Source organism: Hibiscus syriacus, unplaced genomic scaffold (genome assembly GCF_006381635.1).
Source record: "Hibiscus syriacus cultivar Baekdansim isolate YM2019G1 unplaced genomic scaffold, ASM638163v2 tig00111402_pilon, whole genome shotgun sequence".
Classification (NCBI taxonomy): Eukaryota; Viridiplantae; Streptophyta; class Magnoliopsida; order Malvales; family Malvaceae; genus Hibiscus; species Hibiscus syriacus.
In genome coordinates, this window is record NW_024063082.1 from 8,601,117 (window position 1) to 8,622,569 (window position 21,453).

General features: G+C 34.1%; 4 protein-coding genes across 7 annotated transcripts; 2 read left to right on the top strand and 2 right to left on the bottom strand.

The window, feature by feature from the left end:
• Positions 1-901: 901 nt before the first annotated feature.
• Positions 902-2,236, bottom strand: LOC120162068 (chlorophyll a-b binding protein 6, chloroplastic-like). The gene is made up of 4 exons (XM_039172248.1): positions 2,013-2,236; positions 1,649-1,751; positions 1,270-1,558; positions 902-1,151 (listed from the first exon to the last, which is right to left on the bottom strand). Exons 1-4 carry the CDS (start codon positions 2,207-2,209, stop codon positions 1,000-1,002), a joined length of 741 nt encoding a protein of 246 aa, XP_039028179.1. The 5' UTR covers positions 2,210-2,236; the 3' UTR covers positions 902-999.
• Positions 2,237-6,135: 3,899 nt separating this feature from the next.
• LOC120162066 lies at positions 6,136-7,684 on the bottom strand. Its single transcript, XM_039172245.1, has 3 exons — positions 7,538-7,684; positions 7,158-7,451; positions 6,136-7,006 (listed from the first exon to the last, which is right to left on the bottom strand). The coding sequence occupies exons 1-3, from the start codon at positions 7,670-7,672 to the stop codon at positions 6,374-6,376; spliced, it is 1,062 nt and encodes a 353-aa protein (XP_039028176.1). The 5' UTR covers positions 7,673-7,684; the 3' UTR covers positions 6,136-6,373.
• Positions 7,685-12,579: 4,895 nt separating this feature from the next.
• LOC120162067 (serine/arginine-rich splicing factor RS2Z32-like) lies at positions 12,580-15,213 on the top strand. 2 transcript variants are annotated; one of them, XM_039172246.1, is made up of 7 exons: positions 12,580-12,697; positions 12,950-13,067; positions 13,589-13,628; positions 13,771-13,866; positions 14,026-14,225; positions 14,425-14,511; positions 14,720-15,213. In XM_039172246.1, exons 2-7 carry the CDS (start codon positions 12,961-12,963, stop codon positions 15,102-15,104), a joined length of 915 nt encoding a protein of 304 aa, XP_039028177.1. In that variant the 5' UTR covers positions 12,580-12,697; positions 12,950-12,960; the 3' UTR covers positions 15,105-15,213. The 2 variants fall into 2 exon arrangements, with proteins under 2 accessions (XP_039028177.1, XP_039028178.1); XM_039172247.1 differs by having other exon boundaries at positions 14,723-15,213.
• Positions 15,214-17,251: 2,038 nt separating this feature from the next.
• LOC120161854 (glutathione S-transferase L3-like) lies at positions 17,252-20,558 on the top strand. Of its 3 annotated transcripts, XM_039172064.1 has the most exons (10): positions 17,252-17,542; positions 17,762-17,850; positions 18,430-18,485; positions 18,662-18,748; positions 18,988-19,086; positions 19,164-19,263; positions 19,346-19,422; positions 19,587-19,694; positions 20,149-20,229; positions 20,316-20,558. In XM_039172064.1, the coding sequence occupies exons 1-10, from the start codon at positions 17,256-17,258 to the stop codon at positions 20,325-20,327; spliced, it is 996 nt and encodes a 331-aa protein (XP_039027995.1). In that variant the 5' UTR covers positions 17,252-17,255; the 3' UTR covers positions 20,328-20,558. The 3 variants fall into 3 exon arrangements, with proteins under 3 accessions (XP_039027995.1, XP_039027996.1, XP_039027994.1); XM_039172065.1 differs by lacking the exon at positions 20,316-20,558 and having other exon boundaries at positions 17,252-17,547; positions 17,776-17,850; positions 20,149-20,291; XM_039172063.1 differs by lacking the exon at positions 20,316-20,558 and having other exon boundaries at positions 20,149-20,291.
• Positions 20,559-21,453: the final 895 nt, after the last annotated feature.

The following is a 21,453-nucleotide window of genomic DNA, read 5'->3' on the forward strand; positions in this document are numbered from 1 at the left end:
CTTTATTTCAACGCTTGAGAAGGATGCTATTAATATTTTATTTTAGTAGTACGGGATGATGATAAGGTAATATTTGTTTAGAACTTTTTTAGTTATTGACAATACATATATATATTTTGTAGACACAATTGTTTGAACTCAGACTCTTCAACGCAATTGTTTGAATTCGGACCTTTAAGGAGAATAACATGTTTTGATGCTATTAATATTTAAAATGCTGAATTCTGAAGGTAAATGCTAATTCTGCTATTAGTATTTAAAATGCTAATTCTGAAGAAGGTAAATGCTATTTCTGAAGAAGATAGGATTGGACGAAATGGGTAAGCTTATTAGTTTGGGAATAGGTATCCTTAATGTTATAGTTGTTTGGCATCATAAGGGATGATCATTTCACTCGGAGTCGACGGAATTTGACCAGGTCAAATTGATCTTTTATTTTGAAAATTCAGGTAAGGGTAGGTTTCATTTTTTTTAGGGTGAGATCATGTTAGGTTCTAATTTAGGTGAAAAAAATTCGACTTACATAATATTATTATTATCTCTTATATATTTATAAATAATTACATTAATATCCCTTTTATATTATTATTTTTAATTAAATCTTTATTTTATCTTATAAAAATAATATATATACATATATCAGATCGGATAGAGTTTTGACCTAAAAATTGGATCTCACTTAGAGTCAGGTGAGATCTTTTTAAACCTTAGTTAAATACCGTGAAAAACTTTAATTTTTAGGTCGAATTAGGATGGACCAACAATCCAACACTTTACCATCCACAATCTCAATGTGCTCAATTGTACTTTACAGGTAAGGGTCATACATTTTTTTTCTTAAATGAAGAGTTCATGATCCATAAAATAATACAGGTAAAGGGTCTAATTACACATACCAAAGTCGTGAAACCCTGATTCACTACATTGTTTATGGATTACATAGGGAATTTTACACAAAGGGTTATTGAACAATATATTAAAAAAGGTTCCATCGTCATCTCAAGGCGAAATTGATCTGGGGATGATGATGTCTCCAATGTTGTTGTGCCATGGATCAGCCAAGTGAGTTGCCAAGTTCTCCAATGGTCCGGTACCGGGGTAAGCTGATTGTTGAACACAAAATCCCACGAACGCCAACATTGCCAGACGACCTATAAACAGCAAGAAAGTTCATTCAAATAACAATCAACAAACTAAATGTCTTCGGGCCGGGTTAGATCGAATCGGATTCATGTATATTATCCGGAAAAAATGGTTTGAAGTTTGTACCATTCTTGATCTCCTTGACCTTATATTCCTCGAACTTTTTAGGGTCCTTGGAGTATCCCAAGGGATCAAAAGCACCGCCAGGGTACTTCTTCTTCTCGGTATCTTTCTCCATGCTACGCTGGTGCTCGACGAAGGCGATGGCAAGGAACTCGATGACCAATATTGTTGGAAGAGTTCCCCATGGAACCGGGTTGCCTAAGTAAGTGGCTTGTCCACCGGGAATAGCTGCCCATTCTTGAGCCTTTACCCAGTTTCCATACCCCAAAGCCTCGGGAACCAATATACCAGGCTGCAAAATTTTACATGCACCACAATTTAAGCACTTCTAAATAAAAATAGAGGGACTAAAACCATAATTTGACCCCAAAAAAACACCTACAACTGCAAGCATAGCCCATCTGCAGTGATATATCTCAGATTCCTTGTACCTCTCGAGATTCTCCGGTACCTCACCAAGTCTTAGTGGGTCAAACCCAAAGTCACTGAAACCAAACATATAAAGCACAGATTTGTAAGAAATTTGAGGAGTAGATGTCCGATCAAGTTAAATTGAAAAATTTTGAAATAGTCGTGTTATCGAATCCTATTTTATAATTCATATTTTAATTGGAAAAAAATCGCCTAACGTTTTTCTAGCGTCAGTCGAAAATTTTAATTTTTTCGAGTTGAATTTTACTCGCCCCTTACAAATACTATAAAAATGGCAAGAAAAAAGTTGGAAAACAGGCAGTTTGAAATCATACCCTGGGGCCGAACCATCAAGATAAGGAGGCCTAGGCTGGCCAGGCATCCAGTCGGCCGTCATGCTAACACGGTGGCTGACAGTGGCGCCTAAAGTAGGCAACCGCGTAGCGCCGGCGAACTTGGACTTGGAAGAGGAAAGGACTGAAGGGAAAGCGGTGGTGGCTACGCCACAGCTCATCAGTGTGTTGGCGGCCATAGTAGTTGAGGTTCGAGCTACGGGACGTAAATGAAAATAAAAGAAAGTTGGGAATATGGAAGTTAATAGAAGAGAGGGGATGGATAAAGGAGATAGTAGGAAATCGAAGGTAATCTAAAAGTGAATTTTAATTGGCTAAATGATGGTAGGGATTCTATTGTTATTGTTCCACGTGGAATCTGTCAAATTTTGGTTGAGACGATATGTGGGGTTGGGAGACAAGAGGATATTGTGTTTGTTTGAAAGGTGGAGGTTGACCTGTAGAATTTTGGATAATACGTGGAAATTATTGTTAGTTAATTCGAGATAAAAATAAAAATATTATTATTATTATATAATCGAATAAAACAATATAATTATAAAGAATTAAAATAAAAGAATGAATTAACTTGTTACTCATGTGTAAACACGGAATCAGATGAGTAGAGTATGATAAATCGAAGAAGGTTTTTTTGTTGAGGCCTGTATAAACAGTTTTCTTAAGACAAATTTGTCCTCTCCTAGGTGCTTTGAGTAACGTTGGATGTCGATTTCCCATGATACAACAACAAAAGATCACAACAGTAAGTACAACCGTAGTGATCAGTCGAATCTTACATTTCTCTATAACTGAAAAGAACGAATTTGAAATGAATTTTCTAAGTGTTTTTTCTATTCCAAAGTTCTAAACTTATGTAACTTGTAACTTGTGTGTTGTGTTGTGTCTTGTAACTTGCCTATATATATAAAGAGTAAATTGACTTAAAAGTTAAGACATTTCGCTGAAAATACTTAACCTTTTGATTAAAAGACATGTCCTTTTGATGAAAAGTCTTAACCTTTTCATGAAATGATTTAATCTTTTCATGAAGAGAATTGTTGAATAGGTATGATTGAATATATCAACTTTAAACAAAAATTTAAGTGCATTCACTAAGTGACAGGATTTATAATTAATTAGTTATAAATAGCATCAATTCATTCAAATTTTTCAACAATCCCCCAGATGAATGAACTTGATGATTCAAACACTGACTCAATATAGTGATAGATTTTACGTTTGATATTTGCATAGGATAAGTAGGTGACCCACTTTGAATCTTCCCTTATGAAAATATATTTACCTTATTGACTGTCCGATATACATGATGTCCTTAAACTGTCCTGCCGTTGGTGTAAGTGATGACATACCTCACACAAATATCTCACTAATAAGAATTTGGTTCTCATGGTTATGTCCAAATAGCCGTGGACATCTCCTGGTTCTGCAAGAGTTTAGAGAACTATACCCCAATAATCTCTTTGAAGTGGCTCAACTTCACTCTCACATAGGTGACTTATGTTGTTTGGCTCAACGAAACACATATTGGTTATTAAAAGCGTTGCTTAATTTTTTTTCTATATTTTAGTCATTGTTTTCATCATAGGAATAGACTTTGGATAAGGATTCCTACAGTGACCTCACAAAATCTATGTAAGTAGGTTGTTCCATTGAACTTAGATCTTGGGATCTTCGGTCAATTAAGTTGGGTTTTCTTTCACATAGCGCCTTAAATATTAATGGGCTTTAGACACATTATTTTTCATGTTTATCAACTTGACCTCGATTCAACTCATTGTTTAACGGATCTACAATGTTATCTATTGATCTTACAAAATCAATATAGATAACTCTAGTTGAGATCAATTGTTTAACGATATTATATCGACGACGTATTTGTCTCGACTTACCATTATACTTATACAAGGCACCCCACACTTTGATGTAGTCCAAACAAGATCCAGGGACCATTGCAAGGTTTTCTTTACCAAGGCTCGCAAATGCCTTGGACTTGATTTGATACATCCAAGAAATAGAAACACAGGAACACCCATGAGTGATGATGCCAATGGTGGTGGGAGTCATATGGAAGACGCTTTTGTCCTTGAGTGCTCAGTTGTTTGCAGTGGTAAGTTAGGGTCTAAACTGGAGGACTTGCCTTCCAGTATTGTCAGCATGAATACGGATGAATGTTATACTACCAGCGAACTGATTTTACAAACTGACCTGAACTTACCAGACAAAAACAATGGGAATCATACTGTGGGCCAGGTGATTTCTGAATGTGGTACTGATGATATGGATGTTGATATCAATGCCGAGTCATTGCAGGTTCAGAAAAGCATTGCTTTTGGTGACCTAAATGCTGGAAGAAATCAGGTTGCTGATCAGGGTGTTCCTGTTCCAGTATCAGCATCTCTTGGGTTGCAGCTCATCCTTGCCATCCTGTTGATGTTGTAGTCGAGTCCGGAAGTCCTACTTGTTCTAACGAGGGCTTTGGAAAATATTTCATGGCACCGGAAACTTCATTGTCCACAAGTGATGTGGATGAACATGATGCAAAATGCAGTGCGGAGACTAGCAGCCAAAGTATATGTAGGCAGGATTCAAATAAATCCAATGATGAATCTGTTGGTAAAAACTCCTGTTCAGGTTTTAGCTTAAGCACTGGATGTCCTTCCAACATGGATTCTGCTGAGAAGCTTTCTGTTGGTAAAAACTCTTCTGCTGAAAGTTCTGCATTGCATGATTCCAATTCCCTTCGATGTGAGAAAATTTGCAACTTAGATAGATTCTCATCAACACTTGATTATCAGGGGAATGAAGCCAAACCAGCTTGCGAATCCATCAGTGAAGATGAGCCTGATCCTCTATATGGAAAGCCTTTATTGAATCTTACTGAATCCAAACAGATCCTAAGGGGCTATCCCTTGCAAATTTCAACTTTGAAAGAATCGAATGGTGTTGTTAAGGCCTTTCAATATTCAAGAGGGGAGTTGCCGGTCCATATTTGGCTCAAGATTGCCATCTCCAGAAGTGCAATAGCTCAAAATCAACTGCCGAGCTTCCACTCCTGGTGCAAAACTTCGAACAATCCAAGGATCGTCCAAAATCCCAGTCTTGGAGTATTTCAGACACAGGAAAGCCTTGCAGGAATGGTAATGTCAAGCTTTTTGGTCAGATACTCAATTCTAATTCCCCAGATGGTAAGGTTGCCCATTTTTCAAAAAAAAAAAAAAACCGTCGAGTTTGAATCTACAAGTAATAATGTTGATGGAAACTCAAAATTCAATCAGAATAATCACCGTGCTGTGGAAAATGTTCCGAAGAGGATTCATGGTTTCTGGGATGGGAACAGGATTCAAACTGGGTTGTCACCTTTGCCGGATTCAGCTATTTTAATGGCCAAGTATCCCTCTGCATTTGTCAGTTATTCCACATCCTCGTCTCAAATGGAGCAGCAGTCATTGCAGACTGTTGTTCACAGTACTGACCGAACTTCGAATGGCCGTGATTGTACCAAGGTTAATCTTTCTATCCTTAGCTAATAACTTACATTAGTTGATTGTTTATGATATATAGATTTTGACATGTTCATATATTCGTTTTGTATTTGTGTTCTTTTGATGTAATGTAATGTTTTTTTGTTTCGTATCTAGGCTCAACTAATGTTGAGTTTGCTTCGACTGTTATTTTTTTTTTTAAATTTAAAAAATCATCTTTCGTGCACTCATTTGTGTGATGTGATCTTTGATTATAATCAATGTACAATGAAAAATAAACCAAAAAGAAAAAGCATATGGTTTTGGTCCAACAACTAGAAGATTTACTGCTTTAGTTTATGGTGATCAGATTATGGTTTTTATGTTTTCTACAATAGTTGAATTTGGGATTTAATTCTTCTACTTTAAAGTGCTATAATTTGATCATTATATATTGTGTTTGGCTAATTTGAATAGTTAATACTATTAATTGAAGTTTTATATATATATATATATATAAAGTTACGTAATTATTTTAACTTTCAATAGATATAATTATTGGGATAAATTAAAGACATAGCATGGACAGAAACGATCAAATTACATCAAATGTCCACATAAAATCTGCACGGTTATAATGGCAACATCCAATAATATGGCAGCCGGCAGTCACCTTTTATTAATATCTTTCCATGGAAGTTTGCACTTGCCAGGGTTTACCAAGTCAATCGTTTAGCAGCCATGGTTTCAGAGAGAATAGCAAACATTAAAATTCTGGTAGTGGTACAGAGAATGAACACTAAAGCATCGAACAGCCTCCAACTGTAGTTTGAAGACATGCAGAACTGCAATAGTTTAGCTTACAAATGAGGGACAAACTGATTAGCAAAACACGTCTGCCGATGAAGAAGGTGGAGCCGCCTGAAGACAAGCGGGATTCCATTCGATGTCTTTCCCGCAACAGCCATGCTTGAAGGCAACACCTTCTAGCGGATTTGCAGCACCAACAGTAATAGAGGATTCCTCGATACCTAATCGTTTTGCTGCTACCGCTTTCAGCCGATATTGTTCAGCCCTAGAGCCGATAACCTGGCCTAATATAGATGCCCCAATGGTGAAAGCCATAGCTGACTTGGGCATCAAGACAGATTTCCGTAGCATGGCTATGAATGGAACAGCTGCATGAACGGCTATAAACCAAGATGGTGAGAATTTTTTAGTATGTTCCCTCCATATCCCTAGTGGAACATTTGCCGCCATGCCCAACATCCCTATCACCAGTACTTTTGTAGGCAACGCTTGAGGGCGGAGGTTCTTGGCGAAAGTGGTTTGCGCAAGTGCTGCCCGGGCTGCTACCACTGTAGGTGGGCACCTGAATTTCATCCCCGGAGGTGGTTTAAAAACCTTGGCAACAAGTGGCAAAACACCACTAACAGCCCTATATGACTTTGCTATCGGACAGTTACCGCTTTGCAGCCAGTCATTGCCCAATGCTTCGTGATGGGAACTTCCTCCCTGAAACATCAAACATAGAATGATGTCAATAAAGCAACGTTTCAAAATAATAATATAAGATCTTTCAGACATTAGATGATTGTTCTCGCTTGAAAAACGTAGGTCTGAACTCCAAACTAATGTCGCATTTCACAAATGGAAGATCGATTACCCGTGAAGAGGATTCTTTCTTGGATGGTTTTGATTTTCCGTTTTGATTGTTCCACTTTTTGGAAAATGCATCGAAACTGAAGGGCCCTCCCGGTCCGAAGGATGAGAGACTAATGGTGGCTGCCTTTGCAGCCAATGGATTGAATTTGGGTGGAGCTGTTTCAGGCTCTGCCTTCTTAGCATGCAAGGAAGATTGTTCCGAAAGCGGAACCACTCCATCGCGTCCATGGAAAAGCCTGAATACCATGTCAAAATTTGGCCCGTCTTCGAAAATCGGACCCTTTGCTCCTCGTACCTGAGGTGGAGAAGTTAATTTGAACTTGAATCAAGAACATGATGCAAGAAACATAAAGCTCATAACAAAATGATCCGTAGTCTTACCGGCAGCGGAAAGGACATGGCCGGCGAGAAAGAGAAGTTTGTAGGCTCATTAATGTTTCTCAAAAATGGACACTTGAGGATTTCCATTTGAGAAGTTGCGGAGTTCTCGTGTAAGCTTCTGAATGGAAAATTCATTTTAAAGTTGACCTGCACAAAGACATAAGAACTATAATCCAAATCTAAGAATAGATAAAGCCCAGAATGATTACATCTCTTAGCATCAAAAGAACCGTACATATATGAACAAATTAAGACCGAATAAAACCACTGACAAAACAAATCGATGCTAATTTTACTGCAAAATAAAATCAAACATATTTGAACAATTACAGCAGTCTGATCCAGAGAGAGAAAAAAAGGAAAAGAGTTTAAGCTTTCAAACGATAAAATGTCAAAAGCACAAACAAATTCAGAATCATAACTCTACCAAACACAAGGAATTCACTAAATCATCCGTGAATGAATGTCAAAGCATTGCAAATTACTCTTAACAAACTGATATAAGGGATCTTAAGCTAAAGTCAAAACAATCGATAATGGATGATAAAACTGAAGCCTATAAATAGCAGATTCTACATTTATTTTTCCAAAGACTTGAAATCTAATAACTAGAACAATTACCACGTAGATCAAAGAACAGAAGCCTGTACACAATTGAAATTTATTATGTGGATCAACAAATTTCAACAAAAACAAGGAATTCCCTTTCAAAATAATACTCGCATGGAATTATGAAAATTTTATCACAAATCCAGGAAAAGAAGTGAAAATTTTACCTTCTGGATGAAATTTCACTAAATTTCAACAAAAATAACGAATTCCCTTTCAAAATAATACTCTCATGAAACTATGAAAATTCTATCACAAATCCAGGAAAAGAAGTGAAAATTCTATCACAAATCCAGGATGAAGGGAAACAAAAATAAAGAGGAAAATAAGGATGAAAATGAAAAGAATGGAGACAACGGAAAGAATCGAAGGAGGGAGAGAGTGTTAGGTGGCAATAAAGAGCATTTAGTTACAACTTGGAGTCGGAGAAACGTCCACAATATTTGTCAACAGAGAAAGAGAGAGGAGACGAAACGACGCCGTGGTCAGCACACGCCTATTGGGTCAACTCTTGTATGGCGGCCATTTTTTTTTCAATAATGGAGTCTTTATTAATAGGAGTAATTCATACATACATCTATTATTTTTAAAATTTTTTATGAGATTATCTCTATTAAAAATATATTTCTAAAAATTAATTTTAATAAGTGAGCACGCTTGGATTAATAATTTTTTTAAAATTCTTATTAATTCCGTATTTAAGTATTAAATATTTTTATTTAAATATTGAGTTAATTGCATCACATGCCTTAAAGTATAAATATCATTTTAAATTCATCCCTAAACTTTTGAATATTTTCATCCCTAAACTATGACTATCATTCTAAGATAGTCCTCAAACTTTTGAACATTTCTATTTCATCTCCAGACAATGACATTCATTGTAATCCGGTCCCCGAAGATTTTTTAATATTCTAATTTCATCCCAAATTATACATATATACTAATCACATCCCTTGGTAATAAAATTTTGAGAAAATAACCTCAGTGATCGAAAATGCCTTATAATATACGATTTTAACCAACTTTTTTTGGATTTGCCAAAATGACCAACAAATTCGCAACGCAAATTTAAATTTCGTAACCCAGGTTCCAAATTCGCAACGTAATTTTAAGATTCGCAACGCGATACTCCAAAATCGCAATGCATTTGTTTCTTAAGAATTTTCTATAAAAAGATAATATCGCGCGGACGTGTCGAAGACACGTATGACCACGACCAGACCGGACTGGACGGGCGGCGGCGACGGTGCGCGAGAGTCCCCCTTGTTCTCTTTCACTCAACAAGGAAGTGGAAAATCCAAGCCTTAACTACCCATTCCCAATAGTGTTTCCAATACTATGTGGGATTGAAAATATGAGATCTTTGTACTTGTTTCAATGCTTAATTTGGATGATTTGCCCTTCTTTTAAATTGCTTGTGTGTTTTTATATAGTTTTATCACATGGTCTATACAGCAAATCCTACATACCTGGATTGTTTTTTTGTTGCCAATAAATGAAATATGGATTCTTGGCAATGTCTATAGATGTTTATGTCGAATGATTTTAGCATTTCTTTTTCTTGATCTATATAGCAATCCAGCTTGTTAGAAATGTATTAGTTTCTTGATGTCCTTGTTGCTTATATGTTGTTGTGCGGATTGGATTATTTTCCTTGGTGATAACCAGATCATACATGTCACTACTAACGAGCTAGAAGTGCATAATTCATAAATGTGATAAAGTTATGTGATAGCAATTGTCACAACATAACTAAATATGTGTAAACCCTTGATAGGGATAGTTTCTCTTCCCTTGCTTTGAGCTTTGTTCTGCATGTTAGGGTATTAAAATTTGGAAACTAATTGAAATGGGGACTAGTGGTCTATAATGCAAGTGATGCTTTAATGAGCAGGATGGCATAATAAGGTAGTGCAATATGTTTGGTGTTGGATCTTATAAAGAGGTTGCTGCAAGAATGATAATTGCCTAAATGTAATACTCAATCCCACATAGTATTGGAAATATTATTGGGAATGGGTATTTAAGACTTGGATTTTTCACTTCCTTGTTTAGTGAAAGAGAACAAGGGGGACTCTCGCGCACCGCCGCCGCCGCCCGTCCCGTCCGGTCGTGGTCGTACGTGTCTTTGACACGTCCGCGAGGATACTATCATTTTAGGCCAATTTATATTATTATACATTTGGAAAAATAAAATTTAGGTTAAACTATGATTGAAATTAATTACATATTTGGATGAATTTGGGGATGAAATTGAAAAATTCAAAAGTTTTGATACCAATTTAGAATGAGGGTCGTAGTTTATGGATAAATTAGATTTTTCAAAAGTTAAAGGACTAATTTAGAATGCTAGTAATAATTTGGGGTTGAAATTGGAATATTGAAAAGTTTAAGGACCAATTGAAAATGAGAGTATAGTTTGGGGACATATGATGCAATTAATCTTATATTATATAAATTCTTTTTTTACATGATTATTTATTAAAAAATAGATCAAATTGTTTAACAAAATCAACGAAATGAATTTAAACTTATAACTAGAAATACACTCTTTAAAAATAAATTATTTTAAAATGATTAAATTAAAACTAACAGGTTAAATCAGCCAAAAATAAACAATACAAAGCCAATAATAATTTTTTGGGTTTGTTATATTACTAGAGGAGGGAAGATATAAAACTCAAGATTGTTATTGATTGGATCCTACTTCAGTTGACTACAGTCGTATTAAGCTACTTTACATGGTAAAAAGATTCAAGGTTTTATCTTATTCGTTAATTCTTCTTGTTGTTGTTTTCCCATTTCGAATTTTGTTAAACAGGATAAGATTGAATAATTTTTTAAAAAATTTATAATTTAATCATCTTGTTTATTGATTTATAAAAAAAGGTTTACTCTTATCACTATGTGTATGTTATATGTTTAGTTTTTTTGGATTGATAAATTTGACATTTTGACTACTCAATTATAATCAAATTTATTGCGATTCAATATCAAATGCACATTTGGATTGATGTTTTTATTAGATAAATAAGGTAGGATCCAATTATATTTAATGTAAAATTTTTCAGTTTTATAAATTTTTAGGACCATTGGATGAAGAAAATCAATTATCATCCAATGGTTGAGATTAATAATAGAAAATGAGAAAATATTCACTAAAAAAAAGAATTAATCTCACCCTTTATACAACGATCTTAAAAATATGTAAAACTAAAAGTTTTACTTTAGATGTAAAATCATAACTCTAGATAAATACTTTTAGATGATTATATATTTCATACTTGAATTTTTTTTAAAATGAGAATATTATTTTATGATGGATTGTTACATTATCATCTATTTAGTGATTTAAAAAATTATAATTTTAACAGGTGGGAATGTGATATATATAAGACAATATGTTTATTTTTATATTTTATACTATCCAATTTTTAAATTAATTAATCCAAAAAATGCAAAACTTTGGTCACTCTTTTTTTTCCTTATAAGTCACTATTTTTTTTCTTTTTCAATCTTTGGCTGATATGTGATAGTATCAATTTTAGTGTTGATTATCGTCGATGATATTTTCTTTAGTTTTCTTTATATTTCTTAGCTCACATCTTTATTTTGTTTTATTTCTAATTACTTTGTCTTTATAAAATGTTTCTATCTATTTTTGGTATGTTTTTATGTTATTTGGTCGTTATTGATATTTATTTTTCTTAAAATTAGATTTGACATTACAATTGATTAAAATGACGCTTATTTGTTATATAGCTAATCTTCTTTGTTTTGGACCTCGAATTGAATTTAGATACGCAACATACGTTCATTGATAGTTTTTTCGCGATACTTGATTCTGTTTTATGTTTGTTGATAGTTTTTTAATAGTTAAATCCCATGTTGTGGTTAGTTTCTCATAGTAGTCAGATATGTTCGTATCTACCTATTGTTCAATTTTTTGATGAAATCTTCACAATTTTCCTTATATAATACTTATATGATTTTAAGTTGTTAGCCCCTTGTATCCATAGTTATAGTTATAGCATAATATTCCAATTATATATTATTTTACAAATCTAGTTGTAAACGGTAATTTTTTTTAATTTTTAATAAAATTAATTACTTTTTTTTTGTAAAAAAAAATTAATCCAATTAAAAATTCAATACGTGTGTCAAACTCTGAAATATGTAAGACTCTCTTAATGTACAGTTATATAGATTTAGTGGTTGATAAAGATTAAATAATTAAATTTGTAATTTATCTTTTTTTCAAGGATAAACCGTCAATATTACTTGAACCGGACGGATCGGATTGGGAGAAAGCATCCTGGTTTCAAACACCCCACCTTTGGCAAGCCGAATATGGTAATTCCACGAATGTATATGGAGGCTTTTTGGTAATTTCTGAAAATCCGACTTTTGACTGATCCTTATCCGTAGCCCTATTTCTATGTAGGCAACGAAGCGCGTTTAATCTCATTCTGTATTCTCTCACCACATCGAGAACTCTAGGGTTTTTCACCTTCGCCTTCAACTTCTTCTGCCCTCTGAAATTTCATCGTAAGCTTATTTTATTCAATCGATTTCTTAAATCATGTTTCGATTTGAATTCTCATGGTTTAGTTTGTTTAATTTCTTTATTATTTGTCCATAGATCTGAATTATTCTTGAGCTTTTAAAATTGAGTTATACTATTTTAATAGATGATTCTTAAGTTATACTTATGATTATTCATTGTAAGAACTAAGGTACTTTTGTTATGTAAATCTGTGTGATTGTATTTTTGGCTTCTTATGGAAATAATTACTACAGGGAAAGAAACTATGCCGAGGTATGATGACCGTCGTGGCGGCACTCGTTTGTATGTCGGCCATTTGTCTTCGAGAACAAGATCACGCGACCTTGATGACATGTTTAGCAGATACGGGAGGTAATCTAAGTCTTTTGTTATGTTGAATTAAGTAATCCATAATACTTGTAATGTTGCATTTAGCTGATTGGTTTAATGGTTGCGTGTGTCTTAGTAACTTGTTTCAAGTGTTTTAGTTTTATTTTTCTCTGTTTTGGTGTTATATTTTTCCCTGTAGTATTAATGGCCTTTCGGATATGTTCAGGGTGGGATAAAATAGAGCCCTTGTCAAGCCCTTCTTGTAATGCTTGACATATGGTCTTTCTTATATGGGTGAGAATGTTGTGACCCTCCACGTGTCTGTATGGTTAACATGAATATCTTGTTGAAGGTCTGTTGGCTTTTGCCTAACCTGGAGGTCTATGGTGAGAGGGTGACCTTGGTGGATTTGGCGAGTCTTTCTATATTGTTATTCGTGTTTTTAGCGAGATGGCAACAATCTCAAAATTGGTGTTTTTGGTTCATCTGTGTGGGGGCGAACTATCAACCCTTTAATAATTGTGTCATGATGGCCTTACTGTTTCTGGCACCCATTTACGCAGTGTACGAGATGTGGATATGAAGCGTGACTATGCATTCGTTGTATGTATTTCTCACTCTTTTACTTGATCCCAAAGAGTTTTTCTTATCTATAATATTTTCACTATTTGTATGAAATATGACCATCCTTGCTTGGAACCTTTTTCTTGTCTGTGTTTGTATATTGTTGGCATCATTATTATAGGAATTCAGTGACCCAAGAGATGCCGATGATGCAAGACATGCATTGGATGGTCGAGACATAGATGGAAGCCGAATTGTTGTTGAATTTGCCAGGGGAGTAAGTTTTCTGTGGGCTTTTTTCACCTTCGAGAGATTTTGATCTTTTATGTTATGTTATATGTTGAATAATTTTCCCAGTGTCATTTTGAATCTAGTTTTCCACCTGTCTTTTATCATTATTGTTTGAACGTCAGATCTGATTTGACTTGCAATTTAGGTGCCACGTGGTCCAGGTGGATCTCGAGATAACCCTGGAAGAAGTGGTCCCACTCCTGGATCTGGACGTTGCTTCAACTGTGGAATTGATGGTCATTGGGCTCGTGATTGCAAAGATGGGGATTGGAAAAATAAGTGTTACCGCTGTGGGGAACGAGGCCATGTCGAAAGAAATTGTCAACACAGTCCAAAGAAACTAAGGTTGTCCCCTTCTCCCTTTCATCCACTTTTCATATTTCAACTTGGCTTTCATTAATCATTAATAAATTGAGGTACTTTTTCCTCCTTCCGCTAGTTGGGCCTTATCTTACGGGTAAGGTCCACTAAGAGGGAGGTTTTTAATGAGACCTCCTATTCCTATCAAAAAAAAATTATGCTGAAAACAATTATTTTGATGCAGCCGCAGAGAACGTAGTTACTCACGTTCTCCTAGCCCCTACCATGGTAGAAGCAGAAGCTGCAGTTACAGCAGGGGACGCAACGACAGGTTCGTGTTTAGCATTCATTGACATCGAATTCTTAAAAGCAAATCACCTTTGACATTTTGCTCTAGTGTTGCCTTGGGCAACAATCCAGTTTGTTTTTAAACAAAATTAAACACCTTTTCCTTAAAGTGTATATTTGAATCAAAAGAATTGAGCAAATCTGTAGTTTTTTTCCATTTCTCTTTATGCTGAATCTTGGGCTTTCTGCAGTAGATCAAGATCACCTGTTAAGAGAGACCGAAGTTACGAACGTGAAGATAGAAGGTTAAGGAGCCCTAGGCACCACAGGGGTTCTCCTTCCCCATCTGGAAGGAGGAAGCATAGTCCGGCACCTGTGGGAAGAAGGCCACAAGAGAGAGGTAGCCTTTCCCCAAGAGATCGCCGTCAAACTAATGGTTCAGATTACAGTCCAAGTCCTAGAGGAAGGAGCAGAAGCCCTGAAGCTGAAGCGGATGCCGTGGACAGGGCTCATAGGAACTCCACAAAGGAAAATGGTCAGAACGGCAGCCCTTGTCATCCGCCAAGGGATGATCGAAGCCCTATTTATGATGATGAGGATAATCATGCTTCCGCTAGACGCAGTGAATCAAATTAGGGCAAGCGGTGGTTTGAATTGGTTTGGTATGCATGCTTAAGTGACAATGTGTTTTTTGCGATAACTTTGAATTTTATTTTATATATTGATAACTTTTTTTATTCTTGAATATTTTAAGTTCGCCTGTTAAAATATACTTTTTATTTGATATTTCAAGCATATGCAGGTGGTCAAAATATTCATTTCTGTTTTATTTGTTCCTTATTTAAGTTTATTTATTTGAACTCGCAATCTTCAGATTTTTCAATTATATTGATACAAATTGAACAATTGGCTCAATACTCGGTCTGCCTATCAAACTAAATTAGTGGTCTAATGATAATCAGCCAATGGCCTCTACAATGAAAGCGCACTTAATATTAGTTTAAGCCGAAAAGACTATAACAAAATGTTACAAGTAGATTTTATAATTACGCAAATTGTTTCAAAACTGTAGCGATATATATAGATTTTTTTTCTTACAGCCTCGTCGATTTTTATTTAGCTACTGCTCATGCATCAATTTTTCCTCTTAAATTGTTTTTACCGCTTCTCGTACCTTTTGGAATCCGAATCCGTGAGCACTGAGCAGGTCAAATGCTTCGTACCCAAGCCTTTAATTTCCTCTCCATGTTTCTTTATACCTATTTATCGCATGAATTAAGTCATTTAAGCGGTTTAAGTGATAATTGTAATTTTTATAGATTTTAGTACGATATCTCTGTAAAAATGTTTTGATTATTCATTATTATACGATTTAATTATTATTATAAAATAAGTGCTCAAATTATAAAGTATTTCACGAATAAGTATATACAATATTTTTTATGATCTCGGTGTCTAACGCTACAAACTATACCACTTTAAGTGCATGAGTCGTAGATATCGTCAATTTTCTCCGTTAAGTGATACATGTCACATTTTGATAATTTTAAAAATTTTATTAAAAAAATTAAAGCTTAAAATTATATATAAAAAAGCACATAAAAAATTTGAAATAATCTCAAAACATTGAAAATCTAGATTTTAACCTTTAAACACACGTTAGCCATCGTCTTTTGTCGTTGATGAAGTTTCATCCGACCTCCCCTATCTCTGATTCTCTGGTGATAAATACTCTATGAAATTACGATCAATCGACTTTTTGTACCCTGCGAATCTTAGGATGAAAATTATGATCCCACACGATTTCGACATCAATCGATGGTAACTATAGTGGCGTACGATTAGAAGGATGACAAGGACTAAGTTAGTGGTGGTGGTTGTGGTAGTAAAGACGACGATGGCAAATTAGAATTAGGATTTAGATTTTTTAGAAATTTAGATTTTTTTATAAATTTAATAATATTTTGATTTAAAAAATCCAAAATTATCAACATGTGGACACGTGTCACTTAATGGATAAAATTAACTGCACGTATGGCTCGAACACTTAAAGTGATAGTGTTTGTAACGTTAGGCACCAGAACCATTCAAAAAATATTGTAAGCACCTATTCGTGAAAAACATACATTTATTTTATAATTGTCTTATTGAATTATTGAGTTTTTTAAATAGGTAATACTTTATAATTATATTAATTAATAAAAATATTTAAATAAATTATAAATTATTAATGAAATTTTCATGGGTAAATAATAATATATCAATAGTAGAATAATCATATTTTTTTTGTTAGAAAAACTTTTAAGTGATTTTCTATTATAACTATTATCTATTTGATATATTTAATCTCAATGAGTCACCGTTGATAAAAGAGATTAAAAACTAAAATTAAATGATAATAAATAACAAAGATAAACATAAACTATAAAAATCAAGAATTATGATGAAATTTGTTTTTTTTATCCATCTTCGTAGGTATGATTGATGTGATAATATTAATGTTAATTTTTTTAGTTATGTTTTAGATTTATACAAGATAAAAAGAAAAAATAAAGGGAAAACGGTTATATATTTTATATTGTAATTATTTGATTGTTACAATTAAATAATTAAGTGATATAGTTTTTTATATTGAAAAATACAATGATTTAATTGTAAGTTACTAATATTAAAATGATTTGTGGTGTAATTTATCCAGTTTTAATGGAGAACGTATCAGATGGATCCGATTCTATCCAGAAAAATGGGCATAAGTTGTAGATAGCTTGACAGGTCCATCTCAATTGCATGTCAGGTTTTGCAGAAAACAAAACAGATATGGCATCTTTGAAAATCTGCAATATCAGTGCTATTCCCACTGGTTCTTCTTCAACCTCCCGATCTTCATCAAATCACCCAATTCCTTTCTCCTCCAATCCAATAACAACCACAACGACAATATTATCCATAAAATCAGTCTTATCTTCTTTCCACCACGCCACAAACTCTGTCCACCCAATCCTCTCTTTTCACCGTAAACCCCACTTCTCAATGCTTGCTTCAAAGAAGTCTATAATCATTTCTTCGGCTATGTCATTGGGCACGTAATACGTTTCTTTTTCTAGTCTTACTCTGAATTTACTGCAAAAAAATGAAGGGGGGAAATTGTCAGCATAATCATTTGTTATCAAGCTAGAGAAGTATTTGATTTTCTGGGTTTTCGTATTCGTATTAGCAGCACAAATTACTCGCTATTAGAATCTTCAGCTTTGCAGTTTCTGGATTTAGTTTCGAATTATCTTTTAACAATTATTCTCTCTATATACAGATATGTCCAAGAGGATCTTCCACCAGCTCTTGATTCTACTTCAGACCCACCTCCACTCTTTGATGGAACAACAAGGTTCCATAGAAACTTGCTTCACTTCTACTAGTTCCAAATAATTTGTTATTTTCATAATATCGTTAAGTTGGGGTGAGCATTTGATTGAGTGAATTAAAAAAAAAAAAATTGAATTAAGTCATATTTTATTATTCAAATTTTATTAGAAAAATTTTCAAGTCAAATTTATGAAACTCGAGTCGAGTTATTCAAGTTTAAACGGTTTTTCTATAATCATATATGATATGCATATATTATATAGAGTATATTATATAGAGTAAAAAGAAACTCGAACTTGAAAATCAGTCTATTAAAAATTGAGTTATTTGAATTGTATATTACAACTCAACTAAAATTTAATTTTTTTAGTTGAATTTATGAAACAAGTCAAATCGAGTTGAAAATTTGATTTTTCTGTTAATCAAGTCTTGTTCACCCAATCATTTAAAATCTACTTCAAATCTAGTTATGAAACAGCGTTGAGTTGCTTTGGCTTTAATTAATCAAATTTTTTAGGGTAATTTTAGCAATATGTTGCTGGGTTTATTTTGTTTGATTTGTGATTAACTAATTAACTATGGTTTTGTTACAATGTTGAAGGTTGTATATATCTTATACATGCCCCTATGCACAGCGTGTTTGGATTACCCGAAACTGTAAGGTTGTTTCCATTTCTTTATCTCCTTCGGTTACTTTGAACTGATTCGATCTTTAATATCGATGTAGAATTAATGTTTCGTAGTCGATCGAACCAGTACAGTAGTTTACTTGCACTGCTTTTGAGTTCATCCCAAGCTAATTTTTCATTCTTCTTTTCCATTTCTGAAACCAGGGATTGCAGGATAAGATAAAACTGGTTCCCATTGAACTCAAGAACAGGCCTGCTTGGTACAAGGAGAGAGTCTACCCACCAAACAAGGTCAGACCACATCTTTGGAACATTTGATGCTAAACTATGTTAATCGGATTTGAATGTGAGCATCGGATATGAGTTTGTGTCTAACAAAGACTCGGATTTGAATGTGAGCACCATGTTCGATATATCCAAAAAAGTGTCCGAGCAACATAGATGCTAAAAGATCAGAAAATGCAAAATAGCAGAGTACCGACATTCTGCAATCCTCTTTCTTGCACTAAGTTAATGGAAAACTGATGCAGGTGCCGGCATTAGAACACAATAATGAAGTAAAAGGCGAGAGTCTTGACTTGATCAAGTATATAGATACTCACTTTGAAGGGCCTTCGCTTTTCCCCGATGTACAATCTTAAAAGCTCTTGATTAGTTGTTTCTCACCTCCATAGTTCTTCTTTCATACTCATAGACTATATAACAGGACCCTGCAAAGAGACAGTTTGCAGATGAGTTATTCTCCTATATTGATACGTTCTACAAAACAGTGACTTCTTCATTCAAAGGAGAGGGTACCGACGATGGTGAGTTCGAACACTACTATTAATTTTGGAATGATGTAAATGATCTCATATCACCATGGTCATAATCTGAAAACTGCGCCAGGCATTGCATTTGATGACATTGAAATAGCTCTTTCCGAGTTTGAGGACGGGCCTTTCTTCCTTGGGCAGTTTAGTCTGGTATGTGAAAAATTGTCAGTTAAACAGAAAAGACATATCAATGATATTCAGTTTTCATCAAGTTTTAGAAAGTAGATTATTAAGCATTGGCTCCGTTTCCAATATAACAATGAATACATACATACATATATATGTGTGTGTCTGTGTTTTCATGTCTTCTTCAGGTGGATATAGCTTATGCACCTTTTATTGAAAGATTTCATCCTTTTTTTATGGATGTGAAGAATTATGATATTACTCATGGCAGACCTAAATTGGCAACTTGGATTGAGGTATTGCTAGATTTATTCCAATTGTGACCTTGTTTGAATCTGATATTGTGGACTAAACCATGGTTAAAAAAGTTCCATTTTTTAGTCTATCAAAGGGTGACTGATTATCCGGAGAGCATGAACGATGTCAAGATGGCTTTTTCTGTAACATCCTAGTCAAGGACAAACCTACGTTGTAGGTGCCAAACTTTGATGGTTTAGTTGTTTTTAGGTCACTAATATTTTTGAAATCATTTTTAAAATGAAATTATGTCTCCATCTCCATTTTTTTGGTTTAGTTACTCTTTAAGACTCCCTTCAATTTTAATATTACTGAAATTAAATTACATCTCCTTTAAATTTTATGATTTATTTAATTTTAAAGACCCTATTTGATTCAAAAGTTAAACAACTTGCCTCCCTCGTAGTTCAATCTCGGCTCTGTGCCTAATCGTGGTAAATCTACTCTTGGCAGGAGATGAACAAAAACGAAGGTTACAAACAAACCAGGCGTGATCCAAAGGAACTTGTTGAGAGCTACAAGCAACGTTTCATGGTAATCAAAATTTAAAGTTTAAACAGTGACAGAAGTTGTATGAAATATTACTTCAATGCTCACAATTTCCCTGTTTTCTTTTGCAGGCTCGTCTTTAAACAAATGGGGATTCTGTGTTCTTCGTATCATGAAATTGGCACTACCGCACTAGTATTCGAATGCTTTATTATTTCTGAGAAGATAGCCCGGCCTTGGAATTTACTTTCCTCCTAAAGCTTTTGCCTGTAGAATTAAGTAACCAATGGGGAATCATCTATTGCTACTGTATTCAACAGAATACAGGACCTGCCATTATTAAAACAATCAAGTAGCATTAACCTGAAAATTATACAGTTTATATAAGTTTGTTATTACTCTAGTGTTGTGTTTTGTTTATGATTAAAATTTATGATTTAATTTACACAAACTTATTTATTTTAATGTCATGTATTTTTATTTAGTGTTTTAGATTTTAGAAATTGGGATTACAATTTGAAGGTTGTTTAAAAATAAATTTTACAGTATAATATATATAATAACCCTATATATAGTAAAATAATATGATGCATAATATTATTCCTAGGAAAAGACTCCAAAATTGTTACCGTTGAGAATACTTCATTACCCCTATAAGGGAATGTTCTTAAACCAAACGTGTATATACGATTCCGGAAAAGATTATTCCACTAGTAATAATCTTTTTCATGAACCTAATGCCTCTTAGAGCAAATACTTTTATACATACTTCCTCCAATTGATCTACACCATACTCTATTATCGTAAGATGATAAATTTTTACATGAACTTGTAGTGTTTTAGATTTTAGGACTACAATAATCTAAACTTCAGTTTAGACATCCCATGCATATGACAAAACTTGCAAACAACATCACTAAAATCTAGTTATACCAGCAATGATATTAGTCTTGTGTTACTCAAAACTCTTCAGTTTTTTGGTTCTGAAACACCCTTTCAAACGAGTATAAAGATATGATCTCTCAACAAATGAAACAAAATTTACGCCCATCTCAGATACATATACGTATCTAACAATTAACCCAACTCCTGAAAGCATAAACTTTATTAGTGCCTAAAGAACCATCACTCACAGCAGCAACTTACCATGGGAGAGAGTAAGCAACGTGAGAGAACTACATTCAAATGTTTCTGAAGAAGATGCCTTCTGCTCAGGAACATCCATGACGAGTCGAAGCTGGAATCTGCCTGTAAAAGCATTAGCCTGCC

Coding starts and splice junctions, on each gene's coding strand:
- LOC120162068 (XM_039172248.1), bottom strand. CDS start 2,209: ATGGCCGCCAACACACTGATGAGCTGTGGCGTAGCCACCACCGCTTTC. Junction 1,752..2,012: donor CTTGATGGTTCGGCCCCAGG/GTATGATTTCAA, acceptor GTTTGGTTTCAG/TGACTTTGGGTTTGACCCAC. Junction 1,559..1,648: donor GATGGGCTATGCTTGCAGTT/GTAGGTGTTTTT, acceptor AAAATTTTGCAG/CCTGGTATATTGGTTCCCGA.
- LOC120162066 (XM_039172245.1), bottom strand. CDS start 7,672: ATGAATTTTCCATTCAGAAGCTTACACGAGAACTCCGCAACTTCTCAA. Junction 7,452..7,537: donor CCATGTCCTTTCCGCTGCCG/GTAAGACTACGG, acceptor TCTCCACCTCAG/GTACGAGGAGCAAAGGGTCC. Junction 7,007..7,157: donor AGAAAGAATCCTCTTCACGG/GTAATCGATCTT, acceptor TTGATGTTTCAG/GGAGGAAGTTCCCATCACGA.
- LOC120162067 (XM_039172246.1), top strand. CDS start 12,961: ATGCCGAGGTATGATGACCGTCGTGGCGGCACTCGTTTGTATGTCGGC. Junction 13,629..13,770: donor AGCGTGACTATGCATTCGTT/GTATGTATTTCT, acceptor TCATTATTATAG/GAATTCAGTGACCCAAGAGA. Junction 14,512..14,719: donor AGCAGGGGACGCAACGACAG/GTTCGTGTTTAG, acceptor GGCTTTCTGCAG/TAGATCAAGATCACCTGTTA.
- LOC120161854 (XM_039172063.1), top strand. CDS start 17,256: ATGTCAGGTTTTGCAGAAAACAAAACAGATATGGCATCTTTGAAAATC. Junction 17,543..17,761: donor ATCATTTCTTCGGCTATGTC/ATTGGGCACGTA, acceptor TTAACAATTATT/CTCTCTATATACAGATATGT. Junction 18,486..18,661: donor TGTTTGGATTACCCGAAACT/GTAAGGTTGTTT, acceptor TTCTGAAACCAG/GGATTGCAGGATAAGATAAA.